The 25,006-nt window shown below is 37.9% G+C and overlaps 1 protein-coding gene across 1 annotated transcript; it reads left to right on the forward strand.

Annotated features, from left to right (window-relative positions):
- The first annotated feature begins 3,173 nt into the window (after positions 1 to 3,173).
- Positions 3,174 to 7,100, forward strand: LOC113349840 (guanine nucleotide-binding protein subunit beta-2-like). Its single transcript, XM_026593881.1, has 6 exons — positions 3,174 to 3,568; positions 3,648 to 3,742; positions 4,828 to 5,252; positions 5,525 to 5,882; positions 6,260 to 6,373; positions 6,645 to 7,100. Exons 1-6 carry the CDS (start codon positions 3,463 to 3,465, stop codon positions 6,678 to 6,680), a joined length of 1,134 nt encoding a protein of 377 aa, XP_026449666.1. The 5' UTR covers positions 3,174 to 3,462; the 3' UTR covers positions 6,681 to 7,100.
- Positions 7,101 to 25,006: the final 17,906 nt, after the last annotated feature.

Below are 25,006 nucleotides of genomic sequence, written 5' to 3' on the forward strand. Positions count from 1 at the left end.
GTTTGAGATTACCTGTTGAAGGGATTTGCTCTGACAATGCTCTGAAAAATATATGATGTCTTCCAGTCCTTACCTTCCTATATTGGAGTTCTATCAAAGACAATATCCAGTTTAGGACTTCAAACTTCATGAAGAAGATAAAGAGAAAAGGCTCACGTGATGCATACCATGCCTAAAGTTTTTTATAGTATAATACCCATTGTAAATTGATAACTCTTCTATTTTTTCGAGTGTTATGCGAACTGTGTTAATTAGATAGTATATCACTTTGAGTCTTAAAAGTCACCATTTTTGCTGCTTTCCAACTTTGAATTTCAGTGGATTAATTCAAAGAGAAAGTACTTTTTGTGAAATACAATTATACCCTTATGCAACTGTATGATATCTACTTTTCAGTGGAAAGGAAGAGTCTAATTATTGAGATGATTCCTGGAAATTGCATTAGAGCTCATATTGGGATATTTTGACATGTTCATAGGCTTATATAGTCAAACAAAGTTGATTGTCTCTTAATTCATGTCTAATATCTCCTCTTAAATATTTACCATGTTTTAATGGGAAAAATCTAGGTGGATATAAACTACCTATACCTGTCACATTTGCATATTACACGGGTGATGAAAAGGAATGACGGCAAGATGGATTCACTGTAACTAATATAAAATTTGCAGGTAAATAAGTTAATGGATCCCATGGAATCAATAAGAGAAAAGGGGTGCTCATCCAGCTATGGCTCTCATATCTTCTTGTAGAAATTTGTTGTGTATTCTTGAGCGCCTAAAATAAAATGTTTTTGTATCTTTTCGTGGGTATGTTTTTTCTCATGTTTTAATTGTTATTTATGTCTGTATTATAATTCTATATTATCACTTTTCATTTTAACCTCAAAATTAGAAAGAATATTTATTAATCAAATTAAATAGCAACACTTTGGGACCATACATCCAAGGGGTTCCTGCCAATAAGAACAAGGGAAACCATGACAATCCAGAATAATTTACCGTGTAGTAATGTGTGGACCCACGAAATTATAATATAAATTATGATGACCCATAAACTAAAATCAATTTGACTCATTTGCGTTAACTTCCACTCCAGAATATGCACAAACATCATAAATTCACGAGTAGAGATATCTAACAATAATCTCAACGAAAAGCAGAGTGTACACATTTGACAAAAAATAACTATAAACATCATTTAAGGAAGATTTGGTGATCAAATTGACAACGATGATGACATGCCTCCATTAGTTAAATTATATAAGAATGGTAATGAAATGAAGGATGAAATTCAAAACCTCAGTTAGGTGACTAAAAAAGCATGACAAAATAAGACATGGATATCACAGGTGGAGACACAAAGGTCAGCAATAATAACAGTTCATGTAAGACCAATAAGTAGCAGAGTTCGATGACGTTATCATTTTGAGTTTATTATTATTTTATTACAGTACATTGGGATAATTTACTGTTTTTTCCTCTTTTTGTTAAAAACAGTATGAAAAAAAAAATGTTTATTTTTAAATGGATTTCTTTAAGAACAATTTCTTGATCTCATACATTAAAAATAGTAATTGGTGAGGTTAGTTCCGACTATTAATCCATAAAATATAACTGTCGTGTTGAAACAATGATGTTTTCAATAGAAATCTTCTTTGGTACGGGTTCCTATATTGGGGCCAATTTAAATCACCCTCGATGTATAGCACGGATTACATCAAGTGATTTCAAATTTGGGTGTTATCCTTATGAAAGACGAGTCACGGTACAATAGATGTGCAGTCATATTAAATGCACTAATTCCTGATAAGAAGTATGAATGTTAATTAAGTTATAAATATATATCTATTTCATATTATATGTTATGTTATAAGACAAATGTAACTAAAGTAATACATGCTTTGTGACAGTTAGATCTCCAACTCATAGTATACAACAATAACAACAATGGGACAAACGCCTAAAATGGTTACAGATAACAATATAAATATCAAAGTAACAAAAATGATGGCATTGTGATAATGCTTTGGAGAAAGCATATCTATTAAACAAAAACGAATGAGTAAGTACAACTCCTAACAGAGAACAACTCCAGGCACCTACTAAGAACGATCTGGTAAAAAAAAAGTATGACACAATAGAAAACGATGATGACATGGCAACATTGATCGAACTGGAAGAACATGATGATGATATGGACGAGATTATGGAGAATGATTGTGACATATCACAGTTGGTCGAGATATATGAAGAAGGCAATGAAGTGTTTACTTATTGATAGAGATTATAAATAGCATGAGTATTTATTTTTAAGCACACTGCTTTTGAAGCATATTATTACTCTCCAAAAATATGTTATTTAATTTTTTGAAATCATGACATTTTAAAATAAATGGATGCGAATCTTATAATTAACAGTACTACCATCGCATTCTTTCTTTGGAACCAGTGTCCATTTTGGAAAAGACTTATTAAGTTGTATCATCGGAACTACACGGTTCATACACCACCAACACACACGTGATGCTGACGAGGTGCTATGTAAAATTGGAATCATCATAGTACTGTTACATAGATCGACTTCTAAATCTCGACATTAATAAAGCTATCTCTACAGTAACGCTGGATGTACACTTCGAGCATTTCACTTTTTTTTGTTTGTTTTGTATTGAAAATTTCATTTCACAAATTTGCATGTGAATATATCTTCCAAAACTTTTACAGATAAAATCGTTAGAGATGATAATTCGTTACTCAGAAAAAAAAAGCTTTGACAAAAAAAACAAACTTGTAATAATGTTTGATTGCAATATTCATATGCATATAAAATTTAATTATTTAAATCCAAAATTTATGAAATCAACTTCTTTTTAATTATTTTAATATCTATCTATAAAATATATGACTTTAGCTTTATAATATCAAATTTATATCATCACATCATTAGATACCTAAAGGACATCGGACTTCTCTATCCCTTTAAAAGATCAAACTAATTAAAGATTGATCAAAATTAGTTTAACAAATTTGACCATGGGCGCGGGGCGAAACCCCGCCACACCAAATTAGCTGATCCCATCGACCCCGGTACGTAGCACGGGTTACATACTAGTCTTAAAGAAAAACAGTCCAAACAAAAAGACCCAATAAAGTCACACACACCGTATTTGCGCCTTTTTTCCATTTCCCACACACATAAACCCCTCCTTGAACCATTTCTCGTCTTACAAATCCCAATTTCTAAACTAAATCCAATTCATTTCATTCTCTTGAAATTCTCAAACTACAACTCTAGAAAACTTCAATAAACTACGCATTTGTTATATACACTAAGATATGAAAATTTAGGGTTTTAATGAGCTAGAAACGAAGCTTTAACGGGGCTCTATGGGAGTACGATTGAATTGTATCGTCTGAGATTTTGAGATATCTATATTTACATTTTTTTTTCTTTGTGCAAATGTCTGTTGAAGAATTGAAAGAGCAGCATGTAGCTGCTACAGCAAATGTTGATGCACTTAGAGAACGATTAAAACAAACGCGACTTCATCTACTGGATACTGATGGTAATAGTTTTAATTGAGTTTTTTTTCCTCCTGATTTGAAACTTGTTGTAAGTTGCTAGATCTGCTTGATTTTTTGTAGTTGCTCGACATGCTAAATCACACGGAAGAACATCAATTAGCCTTGGTCCTACGGATCTGGTTTGTTGTAGAACATTGCAAGGTCATGCTGGAAAAGTAGGTTTTTTCTGTCTTTAAATTTCTTCTCTTTCTATTTTTGTATGAAGGTTAACTCTACATATACTCCTCCACAATGGTATGCATGCGTGACCCAGACACCGGCACACCAAACATTTCTGTCCTACAATTTTCTATTATTGGTAATTATGTGCCTTTTCTTAGCTATTATTGATGCGTTAGATCTGAAATTGTTGAGAAACTTATAAATAAAAAATATGTCGAACTTTGTATTTGTACAAGTACACACAACGTTAGCATTTTGTACGAGTAGACACTCAAGTGCTTTCGAGTATCATACACGATGTATGTGTCCTGGTCCATCTTCTTAGTGATTTCATTATTACATAGATTAAGCTAGGTGTCTCTATGGTTATTGAGGAGAGAAAAATTGAAATTATGTATTGGGTCATAAAGTTAGCCTTGGCATCATGAGATATTGAAGAACTTGTAATGAATCACCAACCCAAAACGTTGATAAATTGCTGTTCTCAAGTCACCAGCATCATTGCTCTAGTTGTGTGCAACTACGTGTTTCAGGGGAAAACACACTTGTCAGCTTTTATCGCTGAAGTAAACGCAATTAAGTGGAAACGAAGAATAAGGGAAGAAAGAACACTTACTCTATAAAGTTAATAAGTGCAGTTACTTCTGTTTTTGGTAAAAATTTCATAACGTATTTTTGGTATTTGTTATCTCGAATAGTCTTCTGCTGATGACCATATTTTTAGAGTTATCCTGTGATCTAGTCAAATTAAGCTGTAAGCCTGTAACCTTTTCTAGGGCATTGCATATATACCTTGGGTTTCAGAAGATTGATGGTAGAAGAATCTTATTTCAAAGGGTTGTGAATCTTATGAGGAACAGCGTTCCATCTTACGCAAGTAAGCAGACTTAAGGTTTTCTGACAGAAGTTATTCAGAATAGTGATATGTGTATTGTTAGTGTTCTACATCACATCTTTCACTTTCGTAATTTTTGCTACGCTGTCGAGTCTTCTGATCAAGTGATAGAACATTGAAAATTGTATGTTTTGGTTTCGAAATGATATAAATCTAACTTCTGTTTCCTATTTTTTTTGGCAGGTGTACTCATTAGATTGGACTCCTGAAAAGAATAGAATTGTCAGCGCATCTCAAGATGGAAGGTTAATTGTGTGGAATGCTCTAACGAGCCAGAAAACACATGCTATTAAACTACCCTGTGCATGGGTTATGACGTGTGCCTTTTCTCCCAATGGTCAGTCAGTGGCATGTGGGGGCCTTGATAACCTGTGCTCTACCTTCAATCTTAATTCTTCAGTTGACAAAGATGGAAATTTGCCTATATCGAAATTGCTTAGTGGGCACAAAGGTTATGTATCCTCATGTCAATATGTTCCTAATGAGGATGCTCACCTAATAACAAGCTCTGGCGATCAGACATGCGTTTTGTGGGATGTGACTACAGGTCAGAGAGTTTCTGTTTTCGGTGGTGAATTTCCTTCAGGCCACACTGCTGATGTATTGAGGTATCATTGGAGTAATAGCACGTCTTATCAACGAAATACTGTCTCCTACTTTTTGGCTACACGACTCTTCTTGTCTTTATATCCTAATCTGCACAACTGTGCAAGTAAATTTTGTCGTGGCGGGGCAGTCTTACGTTACACTCGTTGTTATTCAGTAGGATTGCACATTTCTATACAATAACTCTGCTTCTGGTTACAACTGTAGATTTTAAAGCATCGTGTTTATGCATTTTTTTTCTGACTACACTGACCTGTTGCTTTAATTCTTTCAGTGTCTCGATCAACGCATCAGATCCAAGTATATTTGTTTCTGGTTCATGTGACACGACTGCTCGTTTATGGGATAGTCGCAAAGGTACTCGAGCTGTGCGTACATATCACGGCCATAAGGGAGATGTGAACACCGTAAAATTCTTCCCAGATGGGCAGCGGTTTGGAACTGGGTCAGATGATGGTACATGCAGGTTGTTTGATGTGAGGACTGGACACGAGCTCCAGGTCTACCATCAGCAACACAATGATGATAGTATACCTGCAGTGACGTCCATTGCCTTTTCAATATCAGGCAGACTTTTGTTTGTCGGGTACTCAAATGGTGATTGTTATGTATGGGATACTTTATTGGCAAAGGTACGTGCTCCTTTTTCAAGTTTCAACACGAAGAACATGCCTTAGCCTGATTAAAGTTGTTAGAGTATTTGTGACGAGAAGTCTTCCATTGTGAAAATTGAATCTTCACTTGACGTATCATACGCCATAATAAACATTATATTGGCATGCAGTCAAGGCAACCTCAAGTATAATCTGTTTGACCATATTAGTGCCTCAGTAGATTACGAAACTACTGCTGAATCATATATGAAACATGCGGTCATGTAAGTCAATAATTACTACTTTTGAGGAATTGAATTTCTACTCACAGGGGAGGTTTTGCCGGCTAGATGACTTACAGTTATTACCAAGTCTGGAGGTATGCTGGCTCTAACTACTTATTTTTCTCGTATCAGGTGGTTCTGAACTTGGGATCATTACAGAACTCACATAATGGACGGATCAGTTGTTTAGGTTTGTCTGCTGATGGGAGTGCTTTATGTACAGGAAGTTGGGATAGAGACCTTAAAGTAAGATTTTCCCCCTGACCTAACCATGGTTATAACTTGATGATTTAGTAACAAATTTTTCAATGGAGTTTGTCTTATGATATTCTTAGTGGATGCCTCATACTTCCTTGGAAGTCTGAAAGCAACTTCACATTATTGTCAAATCCTGGTTAAATAAACGAGTCCATGATGCCTTGAAATAGAAATAAGAACCTGTTTGTGGATGGATCAATTGTCCTTTCCAGAATTTCTTTCCTCCAATTTTTAGCAAATAATAGTATCTTGTTTGCAGATTTGGGCTTTTGGAGGGCACAGAAGGGCGATTTGAAATATCCAGGCACAGAAAGCTTCAGTATTCCAAATAACCAAATGAGTCACCATGTGTCATTTAGGCACCTTGTCCAACTGTGTGCGTGTCAGTGTGTTCATTGTTCAATCGATCCTTTGGCTTTTCCATCTCTTCAGAATCCTGAGTCTACTCTCAACAAAATCATACAGTGATAACAGAAAAGGTTGATTGGAGGCCAAAACAATTAGCCTGCTGCTTCATTGAACTAGAAGGCTGTTTTGGTCCTTCTAACATGTAATATTATTACAAAGTGTTAGCTTAGGTAAATCCGCCATTCAGCTGATTTGCACAAGATATTTAATTTGTCAAGTGCATTAATATATTCTTGCCTGTGTTAATAATGTACCCCCTGTTGTACAACTTATATTATTAAGAATTGACCACCGACTTCCTCCTTAATAAGAACTTTCTGTCTAATGAAAACTGTATTCCCTGTAAACTTCTATGTGCTAAGTATTTTAAGAACTGTAGTATATGGGATTGCAAGGTTAAAAAAGGGAATTTCTTGGGGTTGGACTGTTGGAGGAGTTTGTTGAAGGGTAGAGATATCATTAAGTGTAGTTTAAAAGGGTGCGTGGGTAATGGGCAGTCTATTAATGTTTGGGATCAACCTTGGGTTTCTAGAATTCCACTAGCGGATTTAATCGATAATATTGACGAAAAGTTCAGGGGATTGAACATTTTGTTCCTGCACACGTATTAGAAAATATCAGATCTATTCCCATTCCTCTGGACAGACAGTTTCCTAATAGGTTAGTTTGGGGTGAACATTCTAGTGGTGACGTGTCAGTTAAAAGTGTCTATAATTTCCTCTGTGCTGAGAACTTTGGTGATAACAGTGACAAGTGTCGATGGTCACGTATTTGGAAGTTAAGAATACAACCACATATTAAGCATTTCTGATGGCTTGTTGCGCATAGGAAGCTTCTTGTTAGGGACACTCTGTTCAAGCGAGGTATTATTGGTTCCAGTTAATGCCCCCTATGTCTTGAGCAACCGGATACCTTGGATCATTTATTTATTGGTTGTGAGAAAATTCGGGACTTGTGGAATATTGTTCGCAGTAATTGTGGTGATATTATTCATATATCCAACGTTGGTTTAGATTGGATTTATTCAAATGTTTCAACTAAAGCTTGTTGCCAGGGAATGAATTGGTCTGACTTCTTTCCCAATTTACTTTGGCAAATTTGGAGGCAGCGCCAACCAAGTGATTTTTGAACACTTGCCAGTAGATTATCTGTCTGTTTGCGCAAAGCCACATCTGCTGCTTCTCTGTATCTACATGTGGGCACTTCTACAAGTGTTAAGACTCAGCTTAAACAGCGTGTTAACATTCATTGGGAATCTCCTCCTCTCGGGTATGCTAAATTGAATACTGACGGTGCCTCAGATGAAGATTTGCAGGTGCGGGCGAGATCATTCGGGATGAAGCAGGAAGATTCCTAGAAGCTTATGCCACATATTTGCACCGAAATGGAAATAACATGGCTGAACTCTTGGCCATCAGAGAAGGTTTGCAACTTGCTCAAAGGCTGGATATACACAATCTTCTTGTCGATAGCGACTCTATCTACATCATAGATTTGTGTTAAGGATCGAGCAAGAGAGAGGAGAGCATAAACGCGCGGAAGCAATAGACTACATTGATAATAATCGTGGTGTGTCTTTCTCATTAATTCTTCAAGCTATTTATACAATCACAAGACTTCATACTCTAGACACAAGACTTGGTTCTCAAGACATCCAATTCCTAATATAACTCAAAATAAACTAAAATATATCTCATAATTATAGTCTCATATTATATTTTCTAATACCCTCCCTCAAGATGGAGCATGTAGATCATGAATGACCATCTTGGAAAAAAGAAATTTAAACTGATCTTTCCTTAGCACTTTTCGATCCTCACCGTAGTTTAGGACGATTTCGGTCCCCTTCATAGTTTTTAGGACGATTTCGGTCCTTTTCATAGTTTTAGGACATTACGGTCTTCTTCGTAGTTTTAGGACGTTTTCGGCCCCATTCGTAGTTTAAGGACATTGCAGTCCCATTAGTAGTTTTAGAACATACAGGTTCCATCGTAGTTTATGGACATTTCGGTCCCATCTTCGTAGTTTAAGGACATTACAGTCCCATCTTCGTAGTTTAAGGACGTTTCGGTCCTCTTCATAGTTTTAGGACATTTCGGTCCCATTTTCATAGTTTAAAGACATTACGGTCCCATCTTCATAGTTTAAAGACATTACGGTCCCATCTTCATAGTTTAGGGATGTTTCGGTCCTCTTCGTAGTTTTAGGACATTTCGGTCCCATAGGCTTTCTTCATTCTCTTGCTTTCCTTCCTAATTATCCTCATATGATCGAAATTTATTTCTATTGCCAACAGATTACTCCCACAAAACAGGTTCAATCCTAACAATTTCTTTTTTTTTTAATAGAATTTTGTCTCCTCACGGGACGAAAGCAACATTCTTTATTTATCATGTTTTAACCTTACCGGGAAATACTTTTCAAAACCAGAACTAGCAACAGAACGAAGCTACGGCCGTGGCCCCGGTCTCTACTCCTTGTCCCTCGACTTCTCCCTTTTTATGAGACTCCCATAGATTATCGGCACAACACATACTCTGTTGCATAAGACTACGGGATACTCCTTCTTCACGTCTTCAATGTAACACGATGGAATCACTTCTGTTACCTTCATTTCTTGCTGATTTTAGTTGTCATTGAATTCCAATGTACGCAACAACTTCAACTTCTCTGTAATTAGAATTTCCAAATTCAGACCCAAAAGACTTCTTCATCGAGTCCACCACAATACTCGTTAGAGTTCTTTTCACTTTCTCGAGCCCAATAAAAACTCAACATCTTGTCTTATTGATCCTCATATTAATGACAGCAACAGTTCACGGATTTGCTTGATCAAACCTCACTACAGAAACAGATTTCATATTTCCTCATGTTTACCTATTCTGATCCAGTCGGCATCAACTCATCCTCATGGTACTAATTCCTTCTCGATCTTGGCTTATGACCGATCTCCTAATCCTTGTCAAGCAGTTTCAATAACCATGGATGCTTCTAACTTCTGCATCTGAACATCACGACCATCCATCTTGGCTTCGAACTTAAGTCATAACCCTAGGAAACAAACCACTCTTAATTTTATATCTTTCTGAATCACACGAAAAACTGCTTGGCAGGTACCAAGTCTTGGATATAAGATTGGGGTTAGGGCTACGACGACAAAAAAACCTTACCCCTTCTTCTCAAATATCATCAGAACTTTGCGTTTATTTATTTATTTTTATTTATTTTTTTTAATATTTTTAATTTCTTCTCGGCAGCAGTATCTCATCTGGCCTAAACTCTATTTTCATCATGAATTCAAATCAAATCTCCTTCTTCACCTGGCTTCTCGGCTTCAAACTTTCACGATAACCATAAAATACTGCGCAACTCTTTTTTTCTCTCCAGTCTTTTCCTTCTTATCGCAACTTTGCAAACTCTTTACAAAAAGATCTAACTTTTCTTCCTCTCCTCTCTCCCTCTCACCTTGCTCTGATACCATGTTAAGGATCGAGCAAGAGAGAGGAGAGCATAAACGCGCGGAAGCAATAGACTACATTGATAATAATCTTGGTGTGTCTTTCTCATTAATTCTTCAAGCTATTTATACAATCACAAGACTTGGTACTCAAGTCACAAGACTTGGTTCTCAAGACATCCAATTCCTAATATAACTCAAAATAAACTAAAATATATCTCCTAATTATAGTCTCATATTATATTTCCTAATAATTAGTATAATAGATGTGTAGATGCTCCTTAGTTTTTTGTTTCTATACTTAGAGACATACATTTGTTAGCCAGTTCTTTCTCTAGCATTCTCTTTTGTCATCGATATAGAGAGGCTAATAATGTCGCTGACTGTCTTACGAAAAAGGCAGCCAAGGAAAAGAGTACCCAAATCTGGCTCCAGTGTCCTCCTTTTTTATGTTATGTTTTGTATTATGACACGACGGGGAGGGCTCTCCCCCGTTTTGTGAGGCCCAGATAGTTTGTTTTTAATATCCGTATTACCAAAAAATAAAAGGTACCCCAGTTATATTGTATTATTAAGAATTGACCCCCGACTTCCTCCAAACTAGTTCACAAGCTCGAAGAGAAATAATCAATGATTAACTTCTGTTTCAACATATTTTTTTGTTTCATGATATGTGTGCATTATTTTTTTATTTTTTTTCCTGAAGGAACAAGATTTCCTCTTGATTTTATTAAAATAGTAAGAATTCATACATCATCTTCAAATATGTCAACCATGGAAAACATGTAAAAATAAAAATAGTTTTAAGTATTGTTTTGGGGTAAAAACTGATTCTGCTGGAAATGATAAATTTGGGTGTGCCGCCGAGAATCGAATCTAAACCCTAAACAAATGCACTGCACGGGAGTACTTTAGATTCGAGAGATCAATCTGTACAATTCTGGCCTAAACCAAGAAATGGTCGTTCCAACCTTGCTTCGGTCACAAAGTGAAGGAGAAGGGTTGATCTTAGGGAGGGAAGCGAAGCAGGTGTTGAGATCAGAATGGTTAAATCTGAAGGTGTGGTTGTTTTATGACTTGTATCAGAATGTGGAACTCGCCTGCGAGATGCAAGCTATGAGTTCTTTTGTGCTTTTCTGGATACCGTATTGATCACAGTCCCCAGTTGAAATAGCTTGAAAACCTATTTATATCAGTCATAGTTGCACGCACCCTGATCTCATAGGAAGTTGGAGTAGTTGAGTGATGGAGAAGTGGGATTGTGTGAAAACCATGTCTTACTATGAGGGAAGAAGGGTCAGTTTACACCCACTACTTCTCTGCTGCCACTAACTGTCCGCCTTTCCTGACACTTTCTTATAATGGGCGTGTTGCACGCTGCACGCTGTAAACCGCCAGACCAATACCCTGATGAACATCCCCCAGTTTGTGACATGTTTGATGTCTCGAGTATTTTCATGGAAAATATGCAGCAGGTTGCGGAGTGAGTCTTGTTTGCAAGACCTAGTTATTTTGACCAATCGCGCGCAAGTCAGGCGGCGGGCAGTCATATGTTACAAGTCAAATCATGAGACTTGTTGCAAGAAATAACATGTAATGCTTTTAAGTCATATAATTAAATTAGTTGTGAAATCGATATTTATAAAACATCGTTTTTAAACAATGCGTATAAGCATCACTTTTAAACAAGCCGCTCAAAATAATCGATACTCATGAAGCATCGTTGTGTAAGGCTTGTTTAAGTTAGTCGCAGAGCCTAATGTCTTAAAGGAGCGTGACCGGCTATTTTCGGGAAGCTGCCAGGAGCCATTCACGCGCGCCAAAGGTAGGTCGTCCGGTCCTTATAGGAGAGTCACGACTGGAAATCACGGAGACATCTTATTGGTCGCCTAAAATTAGATTTGGGACGGTCAATTCGACTAGCAAAGTTCGACGGCCGAGATGATTTGCGACAGTTAATGGCTGTTGTTGAATTTATTAAAATTCCTAAATGCAGTGCGACTAGACACTTTAGGGCAAACGTTTGGGGGCCATATAGGCAAGCCGCGGCTTGGCCAGTTGCAGCTTATGGAAGGGGGGTGGCTGGTGATCATGGACACATCTTATTGGCCGCCTAAAATAGAAGTTAGGCCGGCCGATTCGAGTGGAGAAGTTGAGCGGCCGAGATGATTTGCGGCAGTTAATGGTTGTCATTGATTCAATTTAAGTTTTAAAAGCCGTGTCGCCAACCCATTTTGGGCCAACGGATTTTGATGTTGGACGCGTGCTGTGGACCATTCGGTCGGCCAGCGCTATAGTCGGGCCAGTAGTGAGCGTATCCGCACCTTTTTAGATGGTGGATTTTCGAAAAAGGTTAAAATCGTAAAACCATAATTATACATGCTCCTGATCCGGCAATCAGATGAGTATTGAGGTTCATGTCTTTCATTGAAGCATGAAAGCTCATGCCATAAAATCTCCGACTGAAAATACTGTCTCTCCGAGTATATGAAGATGTGTAGTCTCTTAGCTGAGGCAACAACACATCTCATGAATACTGAGCAATTTCAGTAATTGTTTCTCTATAGAATCGAAAGATTGGACGGTTCCTAGACAACATTCCTGCTAGTATAGAGCAATAACGTCTTCAGGATGCAACAAGGTTTTCCCTGACTATATAAGAGAAATATGACGTTTCAACAAGCTCATATCTCTCAATTCTCAGATAATTAATGCTCCTAGACAACATGCCTACTAGTATAGAACCATCAATTAATTATCTCTAATCGTTAACTGAATATTCAACAATATTCTACAATTTTTCGTAATATTTCGTCACTTCAATTTGTGGTTCTTCCCAGCAGAATTCCACGGGTTAGTGATAAATATTCAACGCGGGCATCTGAGCAACTATCGAGTAAGCCCCGACTAAAATGATGCAAGTGTATTCAGTAATAATGCACAAATGAGCATCTGAATGCATGAACGAGCATTCAAAAACACGAAGGAACGATGAACCTATGCAAAATGGGAAGAAAATAATAAATAATAAAATATTAATCAAGGCGCTAGGGGACTAGGCCCACCGGCTGGCCGGTGGTGCCGTGGCCAGTCCCACGCCCAATTTTATATTTTATTATTTTTCTTGATCTCATGAAAATCTCTTCATTTGAGCAAATATCCTTCGTTTCATGAAAAAACTCCTTCAATTCATGAAAATTTCCTCAAGTCAAAAGAAATAATAAAAATTAGGAAAGGTATCGTGGGACCAAGCTCACTAGCCGGCCGGCCATGCCCTAGCCGTGGCCGGTCCCACACCTCATGGTTCCTTATTATTTTTATTATTTCCCTCATCCCATGAAAATTCCCTGATTTCATGATATTTCCCTAAACCCATGAAAAATAATATAAAATTAGGGAAACTAGTGGGACCGGGCCCTAGCCGGCCGGTCATGCCCTAGCCGGTCCCACACGCCCCTTATTTTGTTATTATTATTTTTTTTTGTTTCCCTCATCTCATGAAAACTCCTTGATTTCAACAAATTCCTTGGTTTCAACAAACTCTTTGATTTTATGATATTTCCCTAAAATCATGAAAAATATTGTAAAATTAAGATAAATACCCTGGGACCGGGCTCTTTGGACGGACGACCATTCCCTGGCCATAGTCGGTCCCACACTTCATGATTTCTTCATTTTTTATTATTATTTTCCTTCATCTCATGAAGTTTTCACGGTTTCAGCAAAATCTTTGATTTCTTCATATTTTCTCAAAATGTTGCTCAAACGCACACCAGAAAATATCAAAATTCTCAGGACTGAGACGCGGACACTTTGGTGACGTGAGCACGTTACCTTGACCGACCAAGGTTGGCTCTTTCGCTTGCAAGGAGCAGTCCCATATACTTTTCATGATTTTACCTAATTTTCACAATTGCACGTATTAGGTCCAAAACTCTTCCAAACAACTTGGAACTTCATAAAAATGATCAACAGACGATCCCATGACCAACCAAGGCCGGTTTCATGATTCCTTGGTCGGTCTCTCATCTCTTTACAGTTAGGTTTTAACACCTAATGCTGAAATAAGCATTATTTTTCAGAAACAAATGATTAAACCAGCATTTAATCATCCTTTCACCAACTGGTCTTCAAGAGACTTTAATATTTTGCTCACCTTAGCATATGGGTGCTACATAGTCGATTCATCATCCCATGTAGCCGGTCCCTCCTTCATTTCATAAATGATTTTCAATAAATCATCAATTAATCATCAATTCAGCAATTGATCAAAATTAGGGTTTTGAGTTCAAGGTTCATAATTCCAGATTCAAACACTAAATTTTATGTTGATTCCATAATCATCACTCTAATTAATTATACTTGGTTTGTTGGCCTGTATTTTAATTTAATATTTATTTGGTCATGCTACCAATACTTCATCAAATGAGCAACATTTGCTCAGACTAAGGAATATTGGTTCAACTATCAATATTCAACATTTGCTCAGATGAGCAATATTTTTTCGCACTGATGAATATTGGTTCAACTATCAATATTCAATAATTCATCAAATGAGCAACATTTTCTCAGACGAGCAATATTTGCTCCGTCCATGAATATTGGTTAAACTACCAATATTCAATATTTGCTCAGTCCATGAATATTGGTTCAACTATCAATATTCAATATTTGTTCAATCCATGAATATTGATTATCAACATTCAACAATTTATCAAACGAGCAACATTTGCTCATACGAGCAATATTTTTTCACCTTAACAACCAACATAATTATACCTCTGCCTCAACAGACATGTTCAATTCATAAGTCTCAGAACATTTGCAAAGTCACGTTCAACTCAGCAACACAAGGACTCATCGTCCCGTAAATTCAGCAACTGACTCCAAAATCACGAGATGTCAATCTTGTCACATGAGGGGATATTAACTATGGTTTTGGTCTGGCGGTGTACGACCTGTGTGTTCATACACACGATGATAATGTGGGCAAGTCGCGCAATCAGTTGGAGGAGTTAGCAAAGTAGTGGGTGGAAAGTTAACCAAGTCTCCGCATGATGAGCAACTGATTTCAACATGATTTTCACTTCCCCACTCTTTGATTCCAGCAACTGTCACACTTCATGGGATCATGGTGTTTTCAACTTAGAAATATAAAAGGCCACTGAATCATGATTGAAAGGGACAACATTCGTCTAGACAAGAATTTCTCGACAAGTTCATACATACAATCTTTCGTCTATACGAACTCATCGTCTGAGCAATCACTCTCAACTGAGTAAAATTCAATCATTCAGAACTTTCTTACACATAATACACAACACACCTACAATCTCGACCACCATTGATCTCACACATTTCTCAGCTTTACTCCTACAGATCATCCCATCCTCTCTTGTGACCGAATTGACTACGGCCATTGTCTTGGTTTAGGCCGGAGTCCTACAGATTGATCTCTCGAACTTAAAGAACTTCCTTCATGCAGTGCATCTGTATGAGGTTGAGCATTTGCTCGGTTCAAGGAGTCTCCGCACCGTCATCTCCTCAATTCCGTAAAAACCAGCAAATCGTTTTTCGCCCTACAGATTGGCGACCACAGTGGGAGATCATTCTCTCAGTGGCAATCCTAGTATTCACAAAAATGGCTGGTCTTAGGTCTGGGTTAGTTACAGGTTCCAACACAAATGACGCTATCACTAGCAACAATAACAATGAGGACATCCCGGAAAGCATTCCGGCCTGTAACACTGACGGTGATGTTATTCCTCCTCACGCTAACATGGAAGGTCACCCCCTGTTCGGCCGACACCCTGAGGAAGTCTTGGGGAATCCACCACCTACCATGGATGATTTTATCAAGGTGCAAGAGACTCTTGCAAAGAATCAAACTGACATGGCTGCAACACAAAAGGATCTATTCAATTATCTCAGGACTCTCACTGACAAGATGTCAGAGAAGACTCAAGGAAAAGGAAAAGAAAAAGAGACATCCTCATATGCTGACCCTGAAGTAGTTCCAATTCATGCAGTAGATGACAACGAAGTCCGCAAAGCTGCAGACGATCCATCGACAAAGGAATCATCAAATTTCATTACTCGGGAAGATTTGGAACGCCTCATGGAGAACCATGGAAAAGACAAGACATCAGGTGTACATCGTCACCAGCCTCCATACCCTGCTACTACGCAAAAGATTCCTCTTCTAAAAGGGTATACCTCTCCAACCTTCACGATGTATAATGGAACAAGCAATGCTCGAGAACATGTATCTTGTTTTCTGGAGGCCTTGGGAGAACATGAACACAATCATGTTGTTCGCCTCAAGGAATTTTCAAAATCCTTGAAAGGCAGGGCATACACCTGGTACAACAACATCGCACCAGGAACTATCAACAATTGGGGAGAAATGATCAATACCTTCTACAGAAAGTACTTCTTTGTGTCAGATCAAGTTACTATCTCTGATCTTGGAAGAATGTTTCAGAGGGTCAATGAACATCCCAATGACTACGTGAAAAGATTCAGGGTCCAAGCCATGGACTGCCATGACCCAAACGTCACATAGCAACAACTGGTGGACTTGTGCATCAACGGCATGATCCCGGTATACAAAGCTTTATTGGAAAATATTTGTTTCCATACTTTCTCAGGGCTTCATGAAGCGGCGAAGAGATCGGAAACTACTGCGCCTGCTCTATTGGAAAGAGCAAAAACTACAAAGGCCGAAGAACGCGAGACACTCGAGGTAGCACACGTCTGATCAACAAGCAGTACAACCTTCAGCCTTGCACAAACGTTGTTGTATAAGGGAGCAAACAGAAATCTGAACCTCCGCGCAAACATACCTCAGCTCCTGCAAAAACACAAAGGAAAGATAAGAAAGATGCACAAGCTCCTGACCAAGCACAGAGACTCCTGATCAAGATGCACCTGACTTTCCCCTTTCCATTGAAGAGGTGCTCGAACTCCTGGATGCCTGGATCCAAGATGGTGCAATCAAGTTGCCATATATCAAGAAAGAACCAACAAAAGAAGACATGGAAAGTCCTCGTTACTGTCGCTTCCTGATAGAAGCTTAAAATACATCATTTGGATATCAATTTCGTATGATTTTCTTAGCTATTCTCTCTTGTATTTTCGGGTATTGTGTTTCTTTTATATTTTATAGGTACTTTGGAGTCATGCGAAGCGAAAGAAGGCAAATACGAACTTATTTCATTGCTCGGAGACATTAGGCGTTGGCGGAGCCGAAGCATTGAAGTATTGTGACTTCGTAGTCTCATAAACAGCAAAATACTGAAGCACCAGTGTCATACTGCTTAATACTAAAAACAGCCAATTGTTCGTTAAGGGGCGCCTCATCCTTGTTTACAACTAACCTACCTAGGTCGAGCACAAATAAGACGGTTCAGAATTTCTATTTCCTCTTGTCACAACAGCAGCAGTTGCACCAAGATACGGCCGACGAGCTAGGATCTATGGGGGTTTGTTCGATGGGTTAAAATGGGTTTAGAAACTGAGAGGACACGCATCTTGGGTCTCGAAATTGTTTTGTGTTTGAACAGATATTTGACCGAGAATGCAGGTGAGAAGAAAGAAAGTCCTGCCATTGAAGATGTTTATTGATGAATGAGATATTGAAGTTGTTTTCGAACATTTAGAAAGTCAAATAGGAAACAGAGTTTGGGTTCTTGAATCTGTAGAGAATGATGAGAATTGTTGAAGCTTTGGACAGAGTTTTCTCATGGAGAGAACAGGGAAGAACAAGAGTGTTTGCTGCCATGAGTCGTTGTTAATGAAGTGCTACTCCAGAGCTAGAATGAATCAAATGTTTGGGTTTTTGTGTGATTGAATCCTGTGCAGGGAAGGAGTTGTGAAAATTTACAAACTCAACAAAGCTATATCCATCATCAATCTGGGAAATGCAAAGCAGGTGCTCGACAAAACGCCTGAACGACCTGACTTTGGAGAGTCTTAAACCAAGAAAGATGGGAGTGAAACTGATGTTGCTGAAGCATTATTGTTGCTGCTCATTATGGCAGTTTGAAAGATATCCAAGAGGTTCAGAACAACACGGAGTAGCAGTCGAGTTTGAGGTCAAGTTCTGGCTGAATTACAAGACGAAATCAGTTGAAGAAGAGGAGGTGTGTTGCTGCTGTTCAATGGGTCAACAACAGTTTGAAGATACCAAGATATCTTCTCGCGGATATCCTTTGGGCCTGATTGTTTGCGAAGGTTTAAGGCAGAGTTATGTACTGGGAAAACCGTCAAGAACACGGAGCAGATAATTTGTGTTGGACTTGGATTTTGCTGGAACCCGTAAACCATCTGAAGAGTTATTGAGCTTAGTTTGGACGAGAAGTCAGCTGGAAATAAAGTGAACTACTGCCGTTAATTATGGTGAATGGATGGTCACAGATCAGAAGTTTTAGAATCTGTGTGTGATAAGTAAAGTTGGGTCTTTACTTTGCAGGACTCAAGAACTATAAAAAGAGGCAAAACTTAAAGCTATAGAATCCTGCACCCCTCCTTCACGACTGATCCACTTCCAACAGAGAGGAGCTTTGATCCTCTCCAGAACCATCTACAACCACCACTTGTATCTTCACTTGAATACAACATTCATCCACCATCTGCATATCAACACCATCCCTTCCACCTGCACCGCACATCATCCACATCATCAGTTCGCAGTAATACCAACCAAGCTGCTATCGCTCCACCTCCCATCACCATCACCAGTCCACCTTTTGTTCCACTTATCACCAGTCTCCATACCAACCATCACCAGCAGCTTGAGGAAGTTTACTGCCAATCCACCAGTTCTACACCATCAGCTTCACAGTGGCAGTCGCAACACAAAAGCAGCAGTTCAGCCCAGCACCTGCGGCATTCCATCCTGCCATCAACCTACCTGTTTGCAACAGTCCACGACATCCATTGCCATTCCATATTCACATCTCCACCTGCTGTTGCTGTTTCGGTTTGCTTATTGTTTTGTTTCAGTCATGAACTCCAGTAGGTAAATTCTTATTTGGTTAGGGATATTTCAGAAGCTATGTGACTGTCTTTGATAATTATCGAGTTAATATTTCTTTACAATATTGTTTTATTGCTTGTATTATACCGTGCTTATGACCATTAATTGTTTGCGAGTTGTTTTAGTGGCCAATTAGATAACTTGTTTGCAGTTCTAATGCTAGATTATTGAGTCGTAATCCGTAATTGTTGTGGTGATTTAATCATAGTAGCGAAACATCAACGTTGCAATGGGATGTTGTGGATTTTGATGTGTATTTGACAACCCTAAGTTAACATTACGTGCATATGGTTGGGATCAATCCGACTTATCGAACATACCGGTTAGTTAAGTTAGACTAGAGAGCTTATTCATAGTGGCTTGATTGACTAGACACGAGTAGAGAACTTATTCTACGAAGTGACTTTTGGAGTTTATTAGACTTGTTGAACCTATAACTTGTCTAGGATTGTTAGTAAACGTATTTTGGAGAAGATTCATGTTCACTAGTGGAGAAAGACCCCCTAATCATTCCCATCCTCATTTGTTTGCATCCATTTTTTTTTATAGTTTTTGCATTCTTCATATTTTCGGAAATTGAATTGAAAAATTAGACTCAACTCTCCCTCAGGAACGAACCTGCTTATCCGTATACTATTAGTTAGTTTAAAGTAGTTTTTGCATTCTTCATATTTTCGGAAATTGAATTGACAAATTAGACTCAAATCTCCCTCAAGAACGAACCTGCTTATCTGTATACTACTAGTTAGTTTAAAGATAAGTAGAGAAATATTTTTTGTGAGTTTGACACCTCATCAAAATTGGCACCGTTTCCGGGGATTAGTCGGTAGTTTGAGTTATTATTTAATTTTCTGTGTTTGCATTTAGTTTTAATTATAAGCTTTTACTAATTTGTTTGCCGAGAATCTTATTTTTAGGTAAACAATTCTTTTTGCGTGTGCACAATTGGTAACAAGAGGTAAGTCTCTAAACGAGTTGTGTGCATAATTTTACAAGATGAATCATTTTGGGAGTGCATATGGTTCACAAAACCATGCATATTATGGTGATCAATTTAGTTCTCATTCTTATGACTTCCAGCCATACTTGGGATATAATCAAAACCAATATTTTGGATATGATGAATCACAAGGATGGGAGGATAGTTGTACTTTTAATCGGTTTAATCCTAGACATGTGCAGATGCTCGATAACATTCTTTGTGAGCTAAAAGTAGTGGAACAACTTGGTAGACAACCATCCGAACCTTGTTACAATGAGTCTAGCCCAACTCCGGTTCGTATTTATGATCATTCACCCATTCAAAAGGATGAAACTTGGGCTGGAAACTATGAAACAAGTTTGGCGGAGCAATCTTTAAATCAGAAATTTGATAGTTTTGTTGAAGCTGGTATTCCTGTGATGCAACAGTTGCTTCAAGAAACACAACAATTTTGTGAATTTTAGCTGAGTTACAATGAATCACTCCAAGAACTTCAACGGAATATAGACAACATCATAAATGGCATGAATCAAATTCATGAAGAGTGGAACAAGGAAGAGGTTCAAACTCATTCTAACATTCCCGTGGCCAATATAGAGTATGATGAATCCGAAGAAGACGAATACTTTAATGTTGGTAATGAAGGTGTAACTAGCTCAACTCTTGATCGTGATGATGATCATTCACCTATTCAAAAGGAAGAAGTTGAGTCTAGAAACACTAAAGTTATTAATGGTAAGACTTATGTTGTGTATGAGAGCGATGATGATTATGACTTTTTTGTGAATAACACCCCTAATTCAGAGATTGTGAATACTTTGAATGAGAAGTCAACTCTTGACGAACACCGTAAGGATTATGATGACTTACTTGGAGCAGATTTCGATTCCGATGATGAAGATTTGGAAGTTATAGAAGAAACTGATGAAGAGTGGCTCGTAAAGAGTTTGAATGAGAATTGCGATACTTGTGATGTCGGAGAATCAATGGACTTTTTCGGGAGTACTGAGGATCCCGTAATGCGTGAGATTATGCAAGTTTTGTCTAACCCTTTATGTGAATCTCTATCTAATGATGATCCTCCCAAACTAGACATAGTTTCCCAAAGAGTTGTTAATCCATCTTTTAAGAAGGTACCTCATTTGGGGATGGAATTGTGTGCTTCAAAAATATTATCCGAATTTCTTGCTTCCAAGTATCCACCATATATGTTTGAGTCTACACCATGCAGGTTTGCCAAAAGGAACGAATAGAAGTGCCTTCCACTTATGTTTTGTATACACTTCCGAGTGTAGAAAAGGCTAAGTGTGGGGGTGACTCTTTTGAGATGATAGTTTCACTTTTCCCACCATTTGCTAATATTCTTGTGAAGCTTTTGCTATATATGCAGATTGTTTTGTGGGTGGATCCTCAAATTTTCAGATTGTTGATATATGGGGAATCTATTTTGAACATTGCTCGTATGCGTCAATCAGGTGAACAATTCCAATACTTACATCCTTGTCTTTTTCAAGTATTCCTCTTATTATTTTTGCAATGGTTTGAAACATTGAGGACACTGTTTGATTTAACTGTGGGGGTAGGGTTCTTAAAAAAAAAAAATTGACGCATACAACCTTCCAACTTATAGAGATTTTAGAGTCACTAGTATATTCCTAGGTATGTATACATAGAGAATTCTGACCGACATAACTGGACTTGGAAGTGTTAGGGAACTACGTTTGGATTTCTTACTTATTAGAGTGTTAAATAATGGATTTAATCATGCCGGTGATGCAAATGAGGAGCAGGGGGAAATGCATTATTAGAGTTGTTGATCAATCATTAGTGGAGACTACCTATTTTCATATCAACTGAGGCACCAGACAAAAATTCTTTGTAGATGACTAAAGAGCTTTCTTTTGAGTGTATGTCACCGTACGTTAATTCTGGGTAGAATGGTGAGCTACCCAACTTCACAGCATTTTCAGCACTATTTTTGATCTCTTGAGTGCTAATTTTGTCAATCATGAGGGTGACGTCTATAAATGAAAGCCTCCTTCTTGTAGTTTGATTTGCAGTTAGCACCATTCTCTCGACAAGAACAGATCTATAGAAACACACATCATCATCAACAAGGGAGCGACATCAAAATCTACAAGGAAGTTGAAGACGTTTAAGGTTTACAAGCAATAATACAAGTAAGAGAAAATTTCATATCCAAGTAAAGCAACATACAATGAGAAGATTTTTATATACAAGTTGAAGACTTATTTACAAGAGCGGAGAAATCAAAAGATGAAAGTTTCTGAAGTTTACGATACGAAGACAATACGAGTTGTGAAAATTCAAGCGGTAAAATACTTCTCCCACGACCATCTTTATTTCATTATTGTGTTTTATTTTTCACTTTGTATTGTATATTTTTTCTTGTCTTAAAAAGAAAAGAAAAATGAAAGAAAAAGAAAAAAGAAAGAGAAAAAGAGAAAAAAAATTTAAAAAATAAGAAAAATGAGACAAGAGAAAAATTTATTATTGTTTTTAGTTTTTATTTATTTAATAAGTCGTGTGGATGGAAGAAGAATATATAAAGAAGTTTCAAGCAACAAGGAAATTGAGGAAAAAAGTTACAAATTGTCAAGGATCTAAGTTCAAGAGTTTATCATCAATAGTTGAAGCCGAAGACGAAGACCAAGAAGATGAAGAAGACGAGCCGAAGGAGGACGTTTCTATTGGATGATGTGAGAGTGGTGCTACCATTACTGCCGATCAAATATGAAGGTGGTAAGTACTCTCACCCTCGATAATATGGTTGATTTCCTTTCTTAGAGATCATCAGAAAAGTCTTTTATTTTCCACGATTTCGTGGAGTCTCCAGAAATAATTCGGAAGGTTTCCTTCCCACCATTCAACGTGTGTAGGATTTCTCTCTTCATTCCTACCTGCACAATGTGAGACCCATAAAAAAGCTGTCTTTTTGAGTGCAATTATCATAAAACCCTATTGGTGAGGCATAAGTCGAGGCGAAATGCTTATTGATCGCTCTCAAACACGCGTTCTCTCATTATTGTGTGGTTATTTCTCACTCAACATTTAAGAATGAGAATATGTTCTTTGGTATTTCTAACTTCTTATTACTAGCATGAAGAAACTCTATGTCCTCATAGCTCTTTGGATGCTTGCGACGCTGAAACGCTTTGTTAGTTGGAAGAATAGGTTTTGTGGGTATATCTTTAGTAAGCCCTCACGAGACTATAACTCATCCGCTAGGGACACCTAAGGGTTTAAAGGCTTTTTATACATGCGAAGTGTAACCCTATCCTCGACGACATGGAATTGTTGTAATTTAGTTTTGTTTTATTTGCTCGAGGACTAGCAAAGAATAAGTGTGGGGGAATTTGATAGGAGCTTAAAATACATCATTTGGATATCAATTTCGTATGCTTTTCTTAGCTATTCTCTCTTGTATTTTCGGGTATTATGTTTGTTTTATATTTTATCGGTACTTTGGAATCATGCGAAGCGAAAGAAGACAAATACAAACTTATTGCATTGCTCGGAGACATTAGGCGTTGGCGGAGTCGAAGCATTGAAGTACTGTGACTTCGTAGTCTCATAAACAGCAAAATACTGAAGCACCAGCGTCATACTGCTCAATTACTAAAAACAGCCAACTGTTCGTTAAGGGGCGCCTCATCCTTGTTTACAACTAGCCTACCTAGGTCGAGCACAAATAAGACGGTTCGGAATTTCTATTTCCTCTTGTCACAACAGCAGCAGCTGCACCAAGATACGGCCGACGAGCTAGGATCTGTGGGGGTTTGTTCGATGGGTTAAAATGGGTTTTAATAAACTGAGGAGGACACGCGTCTTGGGTCTCGAAATTGTTTTGTATTTGAACAGATATTTGACCGAGAATGCAGGTGAGAAGAAAGCAAGTCCTGCCATTGAAGATGTTGATTGATGAATGAGATATTGAAGCTGTTTTCGAACATTTAGAAGAGGAAGTTGAAGTCAAAATAGGAAACAGAGTTTGGGTTCTTGAATCTATAGAGAATGATGAGAATTGTTGAAGCTTTGGACAGAGTTTTCTCATGGAGAAAACAGGGAAGAACAAGAGCGTTTGCTGCCATGAGTCGTTGTTAATGAAGTGCTACTCCAGAGCTAGAATGAATCAAATGTTTGGGTTGTTGTGTGATTGAATCCTGTGCAGGGAAGGAGCTGTGAAAATTTACAAACTCAACAAAGCTATATCCATCAATCTGGGAAATGCAAAGCAGGTGCTCGAAAAAATGCCTGAACCACCTGACTTTGGAGAGTCTTAAACCAAGAAAGAAGGGAGTGAAACTGATGTTTCTGAAGCATTATTGTTTCTGCTCATTATGGCAGTTTGAAAGATATCCAAGAGGTTCAGAACAACACGGAGTAGCAGTCGAGTTTGAGGTCAAGTTCTGGCTGAATTACAAGACGAAATCAGTTGAAGAAGAGGAGGTGTGTTGCTGCTGTTCAATGGGTCAACAACAGTTTGAAGATACCAAGATATCTTCTCGTGGATATCCTTTGGGCCTGATTGTTTGCGAAGGTTTAAGGCAGAGTTATGTACTGGGAAAACAGTCAAGAACACGGAGCAGGTAATTTGTGTTGGACTTGGATTTTGCTGGAACCCGTAAACCAGCTGAAGAGTTATTGAGCTTAGTTTGGACGAGAAGTCATCTGGAAATAAAGTGAACTACTGCCGTTAATTATGGTGAATGG

Source organism: Papaver somniferum, chromosome 2, assembly GCF_003573695.1.
Source record: "Papaver somniferum cultivar HN1 chromosome 2, ASM357369v1, whole genome shotgun sequence".
Classification (NCBI taxonomy): Eukaryota; Viridiplantae; Streptophyta; class Magnoliopsida; order Ranunculales; family Papaveraceae; genus Papaver; species Papaver somniferum.

Coding starts and splice junctions, on each gene's coding strand:
- LOC113349840 (XM_026593881.1), top strand. CDS start 3,463: ATGTCTGTTGAAGAATTGAAAGAGCAGCATGTAGCTGCTACAGCAAAT. Junction 3,569..3,647: donor TCATCTACTGGATACTGATG/GTAATAGTTTTA, acceptor GATTTTTTGTAG/TTGCTCGACATGCTAAATCA. Junction 5,883..6,259: donor GGGATACTTTATTGGCAAAG/GTACGTGCTCCT, acceptor TTCTCGTATCAG/GTGGTTCTGAACTTGGGATC.